The sequence below is a fragment of the Dasypus novemcinctus genome, chromosome 3 (assembly GCF_030445035.2).
Source record: "Dasypus novemcinctus isolate mDasNov1 chromosome 3, mDasNov1.1.hap2, whole genome shotgun sequence".
Taxonomy (NCBI): Eukaryota; Metazoa; Chordata; class Mammalia; order Cingulata; family Dasypodidae; genus Dasypus; species Dasypus novemcinctus.
The window spans coordinates 49,042,663-49,060,025 of NC_080675.1; the positions used below are offsets into that span (position 1 = coordinate 49,042,663).

At 38.8% G+C, this 17,363-nt stretch overlaps 1 protein-coding gene across 2 annotated transcripts in view; it reads right to left on the minus strand.

Annotated features, from left to right (window-relative positions):
* PRKCH (protein kinase C eta) overlaps positions 1–17,363 on the minus strand; it is a 254,059-nt gene that overhangs the window by 65,038 nt on the left and 171,658 nt on the right. For both annotated transcript variants that reach the window (XM_012525622.3, XM_058293322.2), the window contains one exon: positions 15,434–15,588. In XM_012525622.3, the coding sequence (XP_012381076.2) occupies positions 15,434–15,588 (155 nt within the window). The remainder of the gene's footprint in view (positions 1–15,433; positions 15,589–17,363) is intronic.

Below are 17,363 nucleotides of genomic sequence, written 5' to 3' on the forward strand. Positions count from 1 at the left end.
ACTATTATATGTTTGCTTCGTATCTCCATTTGGCAGTTTGATATAGTTATGAATTCCAAAAATAGATATTGGATTATGTTTATAATCTGGTCTGTACCTGGGCTTGACTGGGCCATGTCATCAGGGTGTGGAGTCCCCACTCCTTGGTGGGTGGGGACTCACAGATAAAAGGCATGGCAAAAGATAGAGTTGAGGGTTTTTGACGTTGGAATTTTGATGTTGGAGTTTGATGCTGAAGCCTTAAGCTAGAGCCCTGGGAAGTAAACTCACAGAGGAAGGAGAAGCCAGCCCCAGGAAGAGAAAAACCATGAGTCCAGGAAGAAGCCAGCCCTGGGAAGAAGAGTAACCTCAAACCCAGAGAGAAGCAAGACCCTGGATGGGAGGAACCCAGGAAGCCTGAACCCTCGCAGCTGTTGTTAGCTATTTTGCTCCAACACATGAAAATTGACTTTGGTGAAGGAAGTAACTTATGCTTTATGGCCTGGTATCTGTAAGCTCCTACCCCAAATAAATTCCCCTTATTAAAACCAACAGTTTCTTGTATTTTGCATCAGCACCCCTTTGGCTGAATAATATATTCCACTTTCAACTTCTTTTTAAGATCTAAAGGCAAGTGCATAAAATGTAATGATAAATAAGTAGTTTTGGATTCATAATGTGGAAATGTAATCTGTGACAAGAACTATAAAATGTGGGGGAATAGAGGGGTAAAGGAACTAGTTTGCATTTACTACTGGAGTTAGATGATTTGAAGCAAACAAGAATGTTATAGATTTAGGATGTTAAATTTAAGCCCACAGTAACTATAAATAAAATATCAGAGAATCTCATAGAGATAGAAATTAGAGTACAGATTTCCAGAGGTTGGGGGGGGGGGCAGGGAAAGGGTTATGGGCAGGTAATGCAAAATGAATGTAGGGTTTCTGTCTGAGGAAAATGGAAAAGTTTTAGTAACAGAAGGTGATGAGGGTACCGCAACATAGTGGTACCACTTGGGACTGGTTGAGATGGGAAAGTTTATGTTGTACATGTTTCCACAATAAAAAAGGAGAAATACGTGATCCTGGATGGGATCTAACAAGGGAGGAGAGAAGGCTAAAAAGGACATTACTGGGCCATACGAAAAAAAAATCAGAATATAGACTGAAGGCTTTATATCATTAAATTTCTTGAACTGAATAACTATACTTAAGGAGGTTATATAAGTGAACACACTTGTTCTCAGGAAATGTAAATGACAGTATTAAGTGTTCAAGGAACATGATGTATACAGCCTACACTCAAGTATTCAAAAAATGTATTGATAAATAGACAAATGGACAGGCATACAGATAGATAGATGGACTGATAGAATGATATGCCAAATGTAGGAAAATGTTAAAATTGGTGCATTTGGGCATCTGGGGGGATATGATATGTTCTCTTTATGGAGTTTCTATTATTTTTGTAACTGTCCTCTAAATTTGAAAGGATTTCAAATTTAAAAGTTTAAAAAAAAAAGCCATACTTATTCAACATAAAACATTCAGAAATGTTTAAAAAGAAAAGTGGAGCAGGTAGAGCTCAACGGTCAAGCATCTGCTTTGCATGTACATGTTCAATCCCCAGTATCTCTGAAGAAAAAAAAAATGAAACAAAAATCACCTACACTAATCCAGACACTCAGACAACTGCTGCTAACATGCTGGTATTTACCCTTCTGGAGCAATTCTCCTACAGAGAATAAACTTGACCGAGAGACTAGGGTCTTCTTTGGGATGATTTCTTCTGACCATAGCAGCCACCACTGCATTCACACAGTCAACTTAAAGACTCTCATCCTCTTACTATTCACATGGATAGTACTGAGATGCGATTTTACTTGCAGAACTCCTATAGTTTCAATGTAAATATGACATCCTATGAAATCAATATAGACTCAATAATGCTTGCCTATGAGGGAGGTGGAGAATAAATGAAAGGGGCACCAGGAAACTTTCTGTGATGATGGAAATATTCTATATATTCATTGGAGTGTTGATTACATAGGTGTGTATATTTGTCAAAACTTATCAAATTGTACACTTAAGATCTAGGCAGGGGGCAGTGAATTGGAAAGACAACACCAATATATATCATCAGAGCTTGTGTTCTGATGCTTTTTCCAATAGTGGTAGCACAGAACTGTTCAAAAAGCAAACATTACTGAGCAAGTACAACCTCCTGGGCCCTGGGTTAAAGCCTTTACATGCACCCTATTTAAGTTGAACAATTCCCTCAGGTGCGCATTTCCAGGCTCTCCAATTAATCAACGAAGACTCTGAGGCTTAGAGAGGCTAATTAAATTGCTAAAGATCCCATAGCTAGGAAGCGGCAGAGCCAAGTCTAGAAGATCAGTCCATGCAACTCTGGAACCCATGGACCTGGAGTTAGAAGTTGTAACAGTGCACATGTCTTTTGACTCGGCACACATACCTCCAGGAATTTGTCCTAGGGCATAATCAAAGACTGATCTAAATAGTCACATATAAGTATACGAATATGTTAGTATTAATAATAATAAATCAACCTACAAATTAAGTAGGCCCTTATGGTAGACCCACTCTACATTACTTAATATTAGGTTAAAAAGATGATATAAATGATTTTCATGATAGGATAAAATGTTCATGACATATTAAGTGAAAAAAATCTGATTAAAAATGTATATACAGTAATTTTTAACAATTACTATGCCTGCTTTTGAAATTAGAAACAATAATTTTTATTTAAAAAAAAAAGGGAAAAAACAATAAATATATGTCAATGAAAAAAGTAACCAGTGGTTACTATATGTAGACAATTGTATGAGCAGAACAGTTTTACACAACTTAGTTTGGAGATACAGCCCCTTAATAACGTTTGTGGGTTAATGTTACTCAACAACTTACACATAACTATAGAAAAGAGGAATCACCAGGTTTTCTACCATAGTCATATGTGTAAAATATATAAGGTAGGTTTAAGAAACTTACAAAGCAATATCCATTCTGTAAAAATTATCTTGAAGCCATTAATTCCTTTACTTTTAACAGAAAGATAGAAAAAAATGGGATAATGTTGAAATCCTCTGAATATAGCAGAATAGTTTAGTGTAATTTTGAGCCTCATACACAAAATGTACTCAACTTAAATTTACCAGAAATGCTATAGACCTAAGTCATCAAGTGCAGAAATGTGGTAGAAGAATTACGGCAAATACCACTATTGTTTCCCAAATCTGAGTTTGGCTTCTTTTTCAAGAACATTTGGAGAAACACTGACAAGTGTTTTCCTATAAAATTAGCTTTCATTTACAAATTACCATCACATGAAAGAAATTTTGTCTTTATGATGGGTGGAAAAATTATATTATCATCAAAATAAAAATCCAAAAATTAAAAATTCTTGGAGAATTGGAAGGAGTATAATTGAATAATAGTATTATGAATGCTCAAACATTCCTTTCAATAGATCAGAGAAAGTTCTCAAAGGTTTTCACTTATTGAAAAAAAAAAACTATTATCTTGCATTCTGAGTAAGTCCTGAGTTTGGACCTGTGTAGGCCAACAAGTTGAATGGTCTACCCCAGAGTTGGGCACCAGTTTGTGGTGTTGTGAGAAATAAATGTGTTGATACACAGAGACAGCTGAGAACAAAGCCTGGCTCATACTCGGCACTCAATAAAATGTGGTTATATTCCTAATCCTGATCTATCATCTTAAAATAGAAAGAAGCATAGGGTTTGAATACTAGATCAATTCAACAACTTAACCCACAGCTACGACTCTAGTCGCTGTCCTAGGTGTTGGGGACAGATGGTGGGTCAGACAGGCAAAGCCCTTTCCCTCATGAAGCAGCCCATCTGCTGAGGGGTACAGTCCAGGAAATGTGTAAGGTAAGGGTATTACATACTCCAAGGGTATCTCAAGGTGCCAGAGAGGATGGGCATCTAATCCAGAGAGAGGTGGGGGACAGGAGGGTGCAGGAGAACTTTCCCAGAGGAGGTGATAGCTAAGCTGAAACCACAAAGATTGATAGATTCAAAAGGACATTATTGAGTTGGGATTGTAGGGTCCCACCACAAACTGTGTGACCTTGATCTAGTTACTTTTCTTTCCAGAACCTCCAGTTTCCTTATCTGTAAATGAAGTATAACACCACTTAATCTTGTAGAATTTTCATAATAAGGCACAATGAAATAGGTAAATGTTCCTAGCACAGTGCCTAGTACAAGGTCAATAAGGGATAAATAGGCTTTTATTATATCATAAAATCAAGGCACAGGAGTTTGGATTACCACTCTGACCCAGCCCACCCTGCTCCATCACAATGGACTCTGCTACTCCTTGACCATGGTGGGCACATGCCCTTCTCAGGGACTTTGACCATGCCATTCTTTTTGCCCGCTTGTTCTTCCCCAGGCCAGCCACACAGTTTGCTCCCTCACATTTCTAGGTCTCTGCTCAATTGTCTCCTTATTAGAGAGACCTTCCTTAATCCTCTAAGTAAAATAGTAAAATTGCTCTCCCCAAACTTTATCTTCCCATTGTTCAGCTTTTTCTCTAATGTTATCACATCAACATTCAATAGATTTACTTATTTTGCCTCAACTGTCTGCTCTAGAATTTAAGCCACACAATTATAAAGATTTTTGTCTGTTATTTCCTGTTCCTATATCTCAGAGCCTGGCAATGTCTGGCACATAGTAGGTGCTCAATAAATAAATTAAAATATTGAATGAATACTGCAAGCTTGATGGCTGAGTCTATCTTTATTCTTCTTTGACTTCCAAGGGCCTGATACAATGCTTTGCAAACAAAGTGTTCATCTGACACATAAAGATTAACTGATTGTATTTCTATTGTTTGACAAATAAACCCAAGATTGTCTTTAATTACAGTGAAGCAATAGGCTGCTTGGTCAATTCACTGGGGAGAAGAACAAAGCTGGTGGTCTGATTTGATTAACTAGTGAAATCCATGAACACATTTATCAATTAGTTTCAAATAGCCACAGCCATTGTGATGCAAAAGGCCAAACACTGATGAGATATGCCAGTATCAGCATTCCAATTTAATAGATGAAGTACAGAAAAAACACATCAAAGTGTTCCAGGGCTTACGTTTTTTTCTGCCAATTAGGTTGTTGGGTTCTTTGAGAAACTGCAATGTCAGGATTATGCTGCCTGCACATTCATCCCACTAATGGTCTGAAAAGGTTCTTAAAACTCCCCTCAAATTACCAATCAAAAATTTGCTTCAATATTGGAAGAGGTAAACTCAAAATGAGTTCAACTGCTTCCCTCAAACGTTAAGAGAGAGTGCTGAAATTTAAGCAAAATTCAAGAGTTTATACAGTCTTCAAATTTTACAATCTCATATGCTCCAGGGCATCCTTAGAAACCTATCTTAAGGGTCTATGATGAGTATATGAAGCACACACAATATCAGAATATTGCTATAATACAAAGGAAATGATTTGGCTCGAAAGAAAGCATAATAAGATTGAGTCTACTCTAAAGGTAACAGCCTTCAGAGGGCTGAGCTTTTATAAGCTAAAACTACAATTTTGGTGAAGAATCCCCTATTCCTGGGGAAGCATCTTGAGCGCAATTTCAGATTAGAAAGCATGTATGTAAAAAATAATCTCCCACATATGGGGTTTTTCAAAGGGCCTTCACATTTTAGCTCATCTCATTTTAGCTTCACCAATAACCTGCAGGGAAGCTGTGTCAAAAGTGGCCCAATTGTACAAATGCGCAAACAGGGTCAGAGACTTCAGTGACCAAATACCAGAACCAGCATTAGGCAGGGCCAGGGCTAGCACCCAGGTCTTCTGAAATCCATATCCAGCATTCTTTCTGTAGAAAGACTATATGCTGCCCTAAAATTTACTTTACAACAAATGATCCCATTCTACTCTTTCATAGCATTACATTTTTAGTGGAATTGTACTTTGGGGACACTTACTCTAAATGATGCAGTATCTTAGTTGACTGTTTTTTGTTGTTGTTGTTGTTGTTGTTTTAACCCTGGAGGCAAATTAAGGCAGAATTCTAAAGGGGCCTGTTTCCCCAGTATTCTCTCCTTGGCTCATTGTTCCTTTTAAGGTACTATTGTTGGGTGATCTCATTCAGTCCTGATGTTTGAGCTAATAGCATATGCTGATGACTTCCATATGTTTATTTCTAGTCTATCTTCACTGGGCTTCAGACTCACAGGCACCTGCCCATTGGAGCATCTCCAATGGAGTATGTCTCAGGTACCTGACATACAACATTATCTTCCTCTTCTCCCTGGAACCCCTTCTGGGCGAATAATCTCTCCCAGCTAAGGGTCCCCTCAGCCAGTCAACCTAGCTAACACCTGGGAATAATCCCCAGTTTCTCCTTCACTAGATCTACTTGGTCACTAAGCCTTGTCTATTCTACCTGCCAACATCTCTTAAACTCATGCCTTTCTCTTCAGCCTTACCATCATTCTCTTAATTCAGGTCCTTCTTACCTGGAACTTTTCAAGAGCTTCAGATGGAACTTCTCCTTCCCCACACATTCCCCACCCCTCCACAAAAATGTAAAATATAAATCTTCTCATATCATGTATCCTGTTGAAAGGGTCTCTTTTATCTGCTACATAAAGCCCAAACTCCCAGCACGGTATTTGTGTCAGACACTGCAAGTTTCCTATCAAATAACTATTCTCCTCCTCCTTCTTCCTTAATAACAGAACTGATTTTTTTTTTTTTTGAGATCTTGTGTAGGAAGTTTTTTTTTTTTTACTTTTTTTTTTTATTCATTTTTAAAAAAAATATTACATTCAAAAAATATGAAGTCCCATTCAACCCCACCACCCCCACCCCCCACTCCCCCCCCCATCATCATGACACATCCATTGCATTTGGTAAGTACATCTCTGGGCATCGCTGCACCTCATGGTCAATGGTCCACATCATAGCCCATACTCTCCCACGTTCTATCCAGTGGGCCCTGGGAGGATCTACAATGTCCGGTAATTGTTCCTGAAGCACCACCCAAGACAGCTGGAGCATGTCCCCTAAAAAACTGTCCTTCCTAGCCTCCACAGCAGCTAGGTGGAACTGCATGACTGAGTTCTGGCCAATTCTATGTAAAGTATGGTATAGAATTTCAGAAAGCCTCTCCTTAAAAGGGAGCTAACCAGCTAGGAGGAGTATTTTTTGCCCTTTTTACTGACTTGGAATTGGAATATAGAGATGACTCCTGAAGCTTCAAGAATCATTGCAGAGCATGAAAAGACCCTGAAGATGGCACAACAGAAAAGACAGAAATCTAGGTCCCAAATGACTGCGTGGAGCTTCCGTGACACGGCTGAATTGCCTACCTCCAGAGAGTGCTTTAAGCCATTGTTATTTTGCGTTTCCTGATAGGGGTAATGGTGCCAAATCCTAAGTGGTATAGAATTCAAACATCTCAAGAATGCTAAGCCCTTTATAACCTCATTTCTGCTAATCTCTCTGGCCTTCTCTCCCACCGTACCTCATATTTATGCTCTAATACAAGAATAAATTCTTGTTGTTTTCCATCCTACTCACGCATCCATCATGAACTTTCATCCTTTTCTGCTTTTACTCAAGCTTGTGCCCCCACTCCCATGCAAAACCCTCCTTATCTTTGTTCAGCTTTTAATTTCTCACATACATCTTAAGTATCACCTCCTTCAGGAACTTTGCCTGAACTTCCATCTTGGGCTAAGTGGTCACTCTCTGTGCTTCCATAATATTCTGGAAGTACACAAATTTTGGGATCCATCTGCCACTACTTTTTTAAGGGTCATCTCTCCCACTCTACAGAAAAAGCCTCAAGGTGCAGACACCACATCTACTCATTCTGTACCTACATCTAACGCAATGCCTGGCACAAAGTAAGAACTCAGTAAATACGTTCTGAATGCAAATGCTTTTCCTCACTGAAGAGGAGAGAACACTATCTAATGCCTCAATTGTCTTGATTAGCTCTTCATGTTGGCAGTAAATTGACAACTGAAACAAAATTTTCTAATGGTAATTTTTTTTTCTACAGATATAAAATAAATCTCAGGTGAACCATCTTAAGAGAACATCCATTATAAGAAGCAATTTACTTTTTCGGTGTTTCAGATCTGAATTCCCTCATATGTAAAAGAGCACTTGGCACCAGATAATCTTTGAGGCCTCATCCAGCTCCAATATTTTATAAATCCATTGTTGCTAGAAACACGTACACCTGGACACAAGGCACTCACTGTGAATGGATGGCTCTTCAAGGCATTGGCAACAAGACCAGTTTTACCTGACTTTTAAATAAATTATTTACAAAGAGTGCCACAATAAAATCTTGAAGTCACCAGATGACATTGAACACTACAGGATAATGAAATGGCAATTGTGGGAAGATATCCATCCTGGACTCCAGCCACACTGACCCTTTGAAGCCCTTGAACTTGTCATGCTCCCTCCTGCTAGTGGGTCTTTGAATTTTCTGTTTCCTTTGCCTGGAATTCTCTTTCTTTTTCTCTTCATGTAGTTACATTAGCTCAAGAGTCACTTCCTGGTGGCAGACTTGGCCCAGTGGTTAGGGCGTCCGTCTACCACATGGGAGGTCCACGGTTCAAACCCCGGGCCTCCTTGACCCATGTGGAGCTGGCCCATGCGCAGTGCTGATGCGTGCAAGGAGTGCCGCCCCACGCAGGGGTGTCCCCGCGTAGGGGAGCCCTGCAAGGAGAGCAGCCCAGCTCGAAACAAAGTGCAGCCTGCCTAAGAATGACTCCGCCCACTCGGAGAGCTGACACAACAAGATAACGCAATGAAAAGAAACACAGATTCCTGTGCCGGATGACAACAGAAACAGACAAAGAAGACACAGCAAATAGACACAGAGAACAGATAACCGGGGTGGGGGGGGAGGAGGGAGAAATAAATAAATAAATAAGTGTTTAAAAAAAAAACAGTGGGTTTAAAAAAAAAGATATAATTCTTAAAAAAAAAAGTCACTTCCTTAGGAAAAGCATCCACCTCTCTCTAATCAGGTCGAATCATCCTAGTAGAGGTGTTTGTTCATCCCATTGCATTCCTTCTTTGCGGAACTGCTCATGGCTGCCATTTGCTATTAGTTGGTATGATCATTCACTTGATGCCTTTCTCCCTCACTAGACCACATCCTCCACAAGGAAGCATTTTTGATTTTCTCATCATGGTATCTATAACCCTTGGTAGGGAGATGATTCTCAAGAAACATTTGGTAAATAATCTCTGAAGGTTGTGTAGGGGAGCAGAGAAGTGCGCAATGAGTTTCACTATGAGGAAAGGGAAGGATGTTCTTAGGAGAAATGCCAAGTTATTCTGGAAAGCTCTGAGCAACCAAAACCCAATGTGAAAGTTACTAAAGCACAGAACATCCTCATGGCTGGTACAGTCTAAAGAAACAAAGACTAAAGAAAAATAACAAATTGTATTTGTAGTTGCCTTTGCAAAGCAGATCAAGAAAAGGTAGACATACTACTTGGAATAGAGGGAATGATGTTATTGGATGACAAAGGGAAAACAGAGCTACTAAATTTGGCTTTCATAATTTTCTATCAAAAACAATTCTTCTCACTAGATGAGTAGAATAAATACAAATATGTAATTGAATTCCAACACAGATGAGGCAATGTTAAGGATCCAAAATTCCAAGTTCAATTAAAAGATATTTGGGGGCTTTGAAAATCTGCTGATGAGAACTACTGAATAGTAAGAGAAGTCCCAGGAGATTGGAATTAGATACTGCTATGATTTTCAGTAAGGGGGAGATGTAGATATCTGAGAGCAATGATTCAAGAGTATAATTTCCATTACTGGTCCAACACACAAGTTGATTTGGAAACAGATGATGTATGAATTCTGAGACCAGTAAGTAAAGGTCACCAAATAAAACTATAACTTCAGATGGCACAGACACCTGGAGTCAGCAAAGTTACCTTATGGTGACATCCTTGACAAACAAGAGTTAGATGACACAGCTTTCACAACTGTGTGTTTAAAGACTATCTTAATTTTATCTTGGAGGGAGACTGCTAATCTTCCCAAATTATGAATATAAGAAAAACCATACTTTTTATTTTTGGAGTAATGAAATAATTCTAAATTTTTTTGTCATGATGAATGCACAACATTGTGATTATAAAAGCCATTGATTATTCACTTTAGATTGATTGTGAATATAGCTCAATAAAATGGCTTGATAAATAAATAAATAATTGTGCAAGAATAGCCAGAAATAGCAGGTATGTACAGAAGTGGAAACAGAGATTAAAAGGTGAAGAATTTTCTTGTTTGTCTGTTTTTTATTATTATAATTATGGAAATAATGAAAATGCTCTAATAATGATTGAAGTGATAAATGGACAACTATGTGATTATACCAAATACCACTGATTTCACACTCTGGATGAACTGTATGCTAAAGTATATATCAATAAAATTGATTGGTTAAAAATTGAAAAAAAAAGTCAGGAGCAGGTGCAGTTCAGTGGTTGAACACCTGTTTCGCACATATGAGGTCCTGGGTTCAATCCCTAGTACTTCCTAAAAGAAAAAAAATCAAATTAGAGAGGGATTTTTCTCTCAATTGGAGGAGAAATCAAAAGTGATCTCCTTTAAAAGTTAACATGCTACCCAAGCAAATGAGAACAAGACAATATGCCAAGCTTGGCAATCAGTTTCTGTGGGGCAAAAGGTTACTCTCTGTTGGACAGTTTCACACCTGGAAAAGGGGACAGTGAAATTCCACAGAAAGAACTGAGAGCATTACAAGTAAACACTTAGAACAATGCATCCAGCATGCCAAGAATTGCACAAGGAACAAAGTGATCAGACTCATGAGAGAAAAGTACGCGATGAAATGAGCTGTGTGTTCAAGTGTACTATGGTAAGAAGGAACCAAAATTCGAACAGTACCTCTTTAGGAACTCTTCCTCATCCAACAAAGATACATTTTAGGCTTTGTTGATAATAAAAATTATATTTGCACTTGCTTTAGGAGTTTGGAGTTGAAATGTCAACTATGGCTGAATTCCTCTTCGAATGAAACATGATAGAAAACAGTGCCTACAATGCCTGCAGGCAGGTAGGTGGGTATGCACGCCTCTTTGTTTCCGTAACTTTTCTTGAACACTGGACTCAGGAAAAAAGTCAATGCCACGTGAAAATTATACATGAACCCTATCTGCACTAGCCATAAGTTAAGGAGACACTGGCAAAGGACTGAATGGACTTCTTTCCCTTTAAAGAAGCAGCTTCACTGACTCCCTACTTTCTTGCCTACTCTAACTGGTCTCTGGGCCACAGCAGGTTCCAGACTGTCCAATTAAAGGAAGCAGGGCAGACACTTCTCCTGCTGTATCTCTGGGAATTGGGCTTCTGTCCCTACATGAAACAAAAGTGAGCGTTTCTGGGAATCAGGGTCAGAACACAAGCTGGAAAGTATGTAACTGCCCTTTCTCACCCACAAAGGAGGAAAAAAATTCACTTCAGAAGGAGCCTAAAGCACTACCTTTTAAGGTCCTATTACAATGACTTACAGACGGTATTATCTTTGTAACTTGCTGGACAATTGCCACACACTCTGCTCCCCCCCCATGAAAAACACCCAAAACAATCAAGAACAACTGTATTTGGGTAGGTCAGAGGCATCATTTTAGCTCTGATAAAGGCTGTCCTGGCACCTGTATGAGAAAACAGGCTTTCTGATGTTTCCAAGTTTCCTAACTAAGCTCCCTGTATCAAATTCACAACACTCTATGACTTGAATGTGTCCTTGACTGTGTGTGAATTCCAAGGATGTGGTTTTCAAAGGCTTATCCTTAAGACTCCACTTCCAGGCCAGTACCAGACTGGAATTAAATAACCATGGGGAAATAAATCTGTGGGACAAAAATAGCATTTGAATCCATCCTAATTAAATGTGTTCCCATCAAAGTCAACCATATCAGTTATAATCTGAACACAGGATTCAAGTAAATTAGAGTAAATTAAAATCAATTCTCTGAATTGAACTGAACCACTGATACCAAGAACTGAAATAAAACTCAAGATATAGGCTGATATTCCTTTAGCAGAAACTAAATCAGGTTACATAGTATCTAGCCTCCACATTTCAAGACAAATGAAATAAGTGAACCAAAAGGTGGTAAAATCCAATACAGGAAAGCAAGCTGGTTGCCTCACATCAATGTAGTGTGCTGCATAACGAAAAGAGGAAAGCCTCCCAGTATTCATGAAAACCCAAGTTAGACATGACTGCTTTTCCTTACTCTGCTTCATTTTCATGAATTAAAGTTGCCCTATCACAGAAAGGGGAATAAGAAGATAACTCTTTAGTGATACTCTAAATCTTCAAGTCTCTTGTGAGGAGACAGTGCAGCCCATAATTGAAAACATGGCTTTCATAGTGGTATATACACATGTGTATATACAAGATGGAATATTATGCAGCTGTATAAAGACATGAAGTTGTGAAGCATATGACAACATGGATGAACCTGGAGGACGTTGACTGAAGCAAGCCAGACACAAAAGGACAAATATGGTGTGATTGCACTAATTATATTGTGTAAACTCATGGAGTTAATAACTAGAATACAGGCCACCAGAAAATAGAATGAGGGTAGAGAATGGAAAGCTGAGGCTTAACCTTGGTAAAAAGGTTGTTTGTAAATCTTCATAAATGGTGAGAGCACATGATGGTGTTTGTGACTAGCAGAGCTATAATATGGGTATTACAGTGGTTGAAAGGGAAAGTCTAAGGTCATGTATATCACTAGAAGGAAAGCTAAAAAAATGTAACATGGGACTATAACATAGTGAAACCTCAGGTAGAATATGAATATGGTAATAGTACATATATAAAACTGTTTTTACAAAAAAAAGTACAAATAAACTAGAGAGATGGAAACAGAACAGCAGGGGAAGCATAGAGAGATTGAAAGGTAATGAGTTTTCTTTTCGTTTATTTGTCTGTTATTATTATTATTGGAATAATGAAAATGCTCTAAAAACAATTGAAGTGATGAATGTACAACTATGCGATAATACCAAATATCATTGATTGTACACTTTGGATGGATTTATGCTTTATTAATGTGTATCAATAAAATCGATTTGTTTAAAATAAAAAATAATGTAAGTTTAAGAAAAACAGGAGAAACTGCTATTTTTTTTCAGAAATTCCATTAACCAAATCCAATTGAATGTGACATATATGACAATTCATAATTCAGATGCTTTTGTATATAAAAAGACTCAGATACACAGCTTTTAGCAGGTCCAGAACCAAATTAATAGGGTGAAAATGATGGTAATCTTTGAATTATGTGTGGCACAGTTAATCCTCCCTTAATTCTTTTTTAAAAAACTTTTTTTGAATTATCTTAAAGAAAAACATCTCCAAAAGATGTCTTTAAAACTCCTCTACCATTTTTTAAACTTCTTTTTAATAAAGAGCTGATCTCTGCTAGAGCTTTCTATTGGCATGTTCTTCTCCTTATAGCCCTGATACCTAGCACTAGATGTAGCACATTAACATCACAAGAGTTCAGTAAATGTTTCCCAAGTGAGGACAGATATGAATAATTAAGTTACATATTTTTTCTTGACTCAATAAACCCTCCACCCCTTCTCCCCCCCAAAAAAAACATGACTTGAATTCTGGCTTCATTACCAGTTAGTAGAATAACTACTAAGTCTTTTTAAGGCTCAATTACTCATCTAAACAATAAGAATAACAGTACCTACTTCACAGGGTTGTTAGGAGGATTACGGGAGAAATGTAGAAAAAGTGATGGGTCTGTAGCAAGTGCTTAATTTAGCTCGTTATTGTTAATATTATTATGATTTATAACAAAAGTCTCTACCAGTAGGCTCTTTTGGGGGCAAGCAGAAGAGAGGTGGCTAGATAAGCCATAGAGAGGGAAACAAAGGGGGAGCTTGCTGCCCAGATGTGATACCACTACCAGGAAGGACCCTCACCATCAGATGAGGTGCCAGCCTCCAACCACAGACTGTGCATAAGGCAGAGTGTTGTTACAGGAAAATTTCCATGATAGAGATGCCAGGAAAGCATCACAGCCTTGTAAAGAAAGTTCAAAACATAGGCCATCTAAAGCATCCTGAGGCAGCCGCATGACTTAAGGAGGTTCCCGATTCCCTGTAAGCAGATGACTCCCATTGCTAGTACCCAGGCCTGGTTCCCAGTTCTGTATCCCTCTCTCTATTTTGTGATGTATTGGGTCTGTGATCCAAGCTTTAGGGCTCTGCACTGGGAATTGACTAAGAAATTTCTGCATGGGCCCTGTTATACCTCCTCTGCTTACCTACTTCTTTCTGGCATTATCTACTACCACTCCTGCTCCATTCTTTACTATTCTCACTCTTCTCTTTCTATTTTCACTCCCAAGGTATTTAAGAATATTCACTGTTTTCAAGACTCTCTTATATTTTAATAATGATGTTGATGTTGTCGTGGGTTCACAAAAGGAACAGCAGTTATCAAGGCTAATAAACAGCAAATTTCAATCAGGAAATTCATGCTCCCAATGTAAAAAAGATTTTTTTTTTCCTCAAAGGAAAGCAACAATTGCATCTCAAGGGGAAAAAAGCATTCACGTGGCAACTAAATTATAAGGTGAATTAAAGAGTAGGAGAACACTGGCAACAAGATAAAAGTAGGAAAAATTAAGACCAAAAAGTGTGTTTCACTCACTGTCACATTTCCCAGCTTATCTAACTTTCTCTCTGACTAAAGTTTCATTTGATATCCCTTGAGCTCTGAGATCTAGCAACACCCAGCAGATTTTGAACCCATTCAAAATCATGACCAAAATATTGTGGGTCATGAAATGGAACCAAATGGTATTTGGGTGATTACAAATGATGTACATCATTGAGCAGGACACCGCTCGTCCACAATTTGCCTCTTAGCATCTCAACTTGTGAACCACATCCCATCCAACTGAGATTCTTGTTTATTTTAGCAATTTAGAGCAACTGTTATCCATAATCTTCAGGTCAGCTTGGGTTCTTAAAACAGAATGGATCCATAATTTATCCATTTACTTCAAATGTTAAAACAGAGAAAAGAGAACAACGTGTTTAATAATTCACAGGGCTTGATACATACACCCTCAACAAACCCTGGAAGAATGGATTCATGCATAGTCTCTTCCTAGCCTCCCAGGCCTATGTTACAAACACCAAATGGGGCACCTTTCAGTTTGCAGATAGTGGCCATCACTATGCTCCTCATTTATTCTAACAGACACTTAGAATCTTGGTGGATTTAATTAGAAAAGATTTAAACTGATAATCTTGAGAAATGGAAGGATGGATCAAGCAAGGAGAAAGGGTAGGGAATGAATTATGAAAGAGTGGTTCCAAAACTCACCTATAGATGATTCCTTTCTCGTGTAGGAACATGAGTGCCGAAATGATTTCTGCAGCATAGAAACGAGCTCGTCCTTCATCAAAACGACGAGACTTCTGAATGTGAAACATCAAGTCGCCGCCATTCACAAACTCCATTACAAAAAACAGACGGTCCTGGGTACAAATATAAGACAGGCTCCAGTGTGGTATAGCAATAAGCCAAGAGGTCAATCAAAATCATATTCCTTAGGGTGTGGTGTGGGGAGAAGACATTGTCAAACGTAGGTAGTCAATGAAACTTGCTGACAGTGAATCAAAATGCATTATGATGGATTCTGATGGGATCAGATCCCTTGGGGGAGGCTTTAGGTAATTCCACGCAGCCTGAGTTTCTTCGTTAAATAAAAAATAGAGAAGGCATCAGAAGCCTTTGGTTCTAGTTCTAGCTCTGTACCTTAAAAGTCATGTAATACTGAACTGAACTTCTTTGGATGCTCATCATCAGTGAAGTGGGAATGACAATGCTATCCTTACTCAAAGCATGAGACCATAGGAAAACAAAACAAACAAACAAAAAAACAGATGAGGTGACATACATGAAAGTGTTTTATAATCTGTAAGAGAACAACACAAGTTGAATGGAGCATGCAGTTAATCACAGGATATAAAGGACATCTAACATGGGTTTTATCCCAGGCTCCCAAATGGCAGAGAGCAATCACAGAAAAAGGAAAACCCTATAGACAAAGGAGCCAAAAGAAAGGCTAATGATAATCCCAGAGTAACCTCAACATTAGAAATTCTATTCAGTCCATCAAAAGATTACTGAGTGTAGCTAAGTTGGTTGAACACCTGCTTCCCAAGTATGAAGTCCCAAGTTCAATCCCCAGTGCCTCCTTAAAAAAAAAAAAAAATTTACTGAGCACACTGGTCAGGAGTGGGAATGCAGAGACCAGTCAAATGCAGTTGCCACTGGCAAAGTGGACCCTTAAAAAAGTTCCCTGCACAGTGTGATAATTACTAGGTAAGTGGTGTGAATAAAGCACTGTGGAAATTAAGACTGCTTAATGAAACCCCCGTGTCTCAAATAAAAAGCGATATCTTTAAGATTTACAGAGTGAAAAGCTTTGTTTCAGGAACCTCTAAGATCAATGGATTTCATCATTCTCCCCCCACCATTTATCAAGTCCCTGGTTGGCCAGGTGCTGAGTTAGGTACTAGAGAACCAACAGAGAGCAAAACAGCCTCAACTCACAAGGTGTGGGAGACTCACATTCCTTTTTTTTTTTAAAGTCACATAAACAGTAAATCTTGTGAAGGAAAAGTAGAGAAAGCAACGACACTTGGTCCCCTGGGGGCACGGGATGGGGGGGGCGAGCAAGGAAGGCTGTTCTGAGCAAATGACACAGGAAACGAGGCCTGGAGCTGTGTGCCATCCATGTGGGGCTGCTGATTATCCTTCTTGGGTGGGGACTGGGGTGGAAGCAGGAGGCGTAGGAGGATATTTTGCAAGGAAACTGGTGTTTTACAAAGGATATGTACATACAGAAACCATCTTTATCTGTGGTTTTAAACACCACGGACTTGGCTTGGAGTGCTATCACCATTCACAGCTGATATGCGGACACACTGCCCGTGCACTCGCTGACCGCCTGACTGCATCAGCAGTTCCATCGAGCAGATCCCTATCAGAGGACTGTAAAACGTTATGACCTCTTATTCCCTATTTAAAGTAATACCTTCATTAGAAGAAGGAAAAATCTCCTATAACTATTAAACATCTCCCTCTCTTCCTCTCCGCTAATGGGAAGAACTTTAGAGAAAAGTGTGAACAGCAAGAGTCACACACAGAAAGCACAACTCTTCAGATCGCGTTGGCCAACACAGATCAATGGAAAAGCCATATAAATATAGCAAGTTCTCTAAGCTGGCAGCTTTCAGTTGAGTCT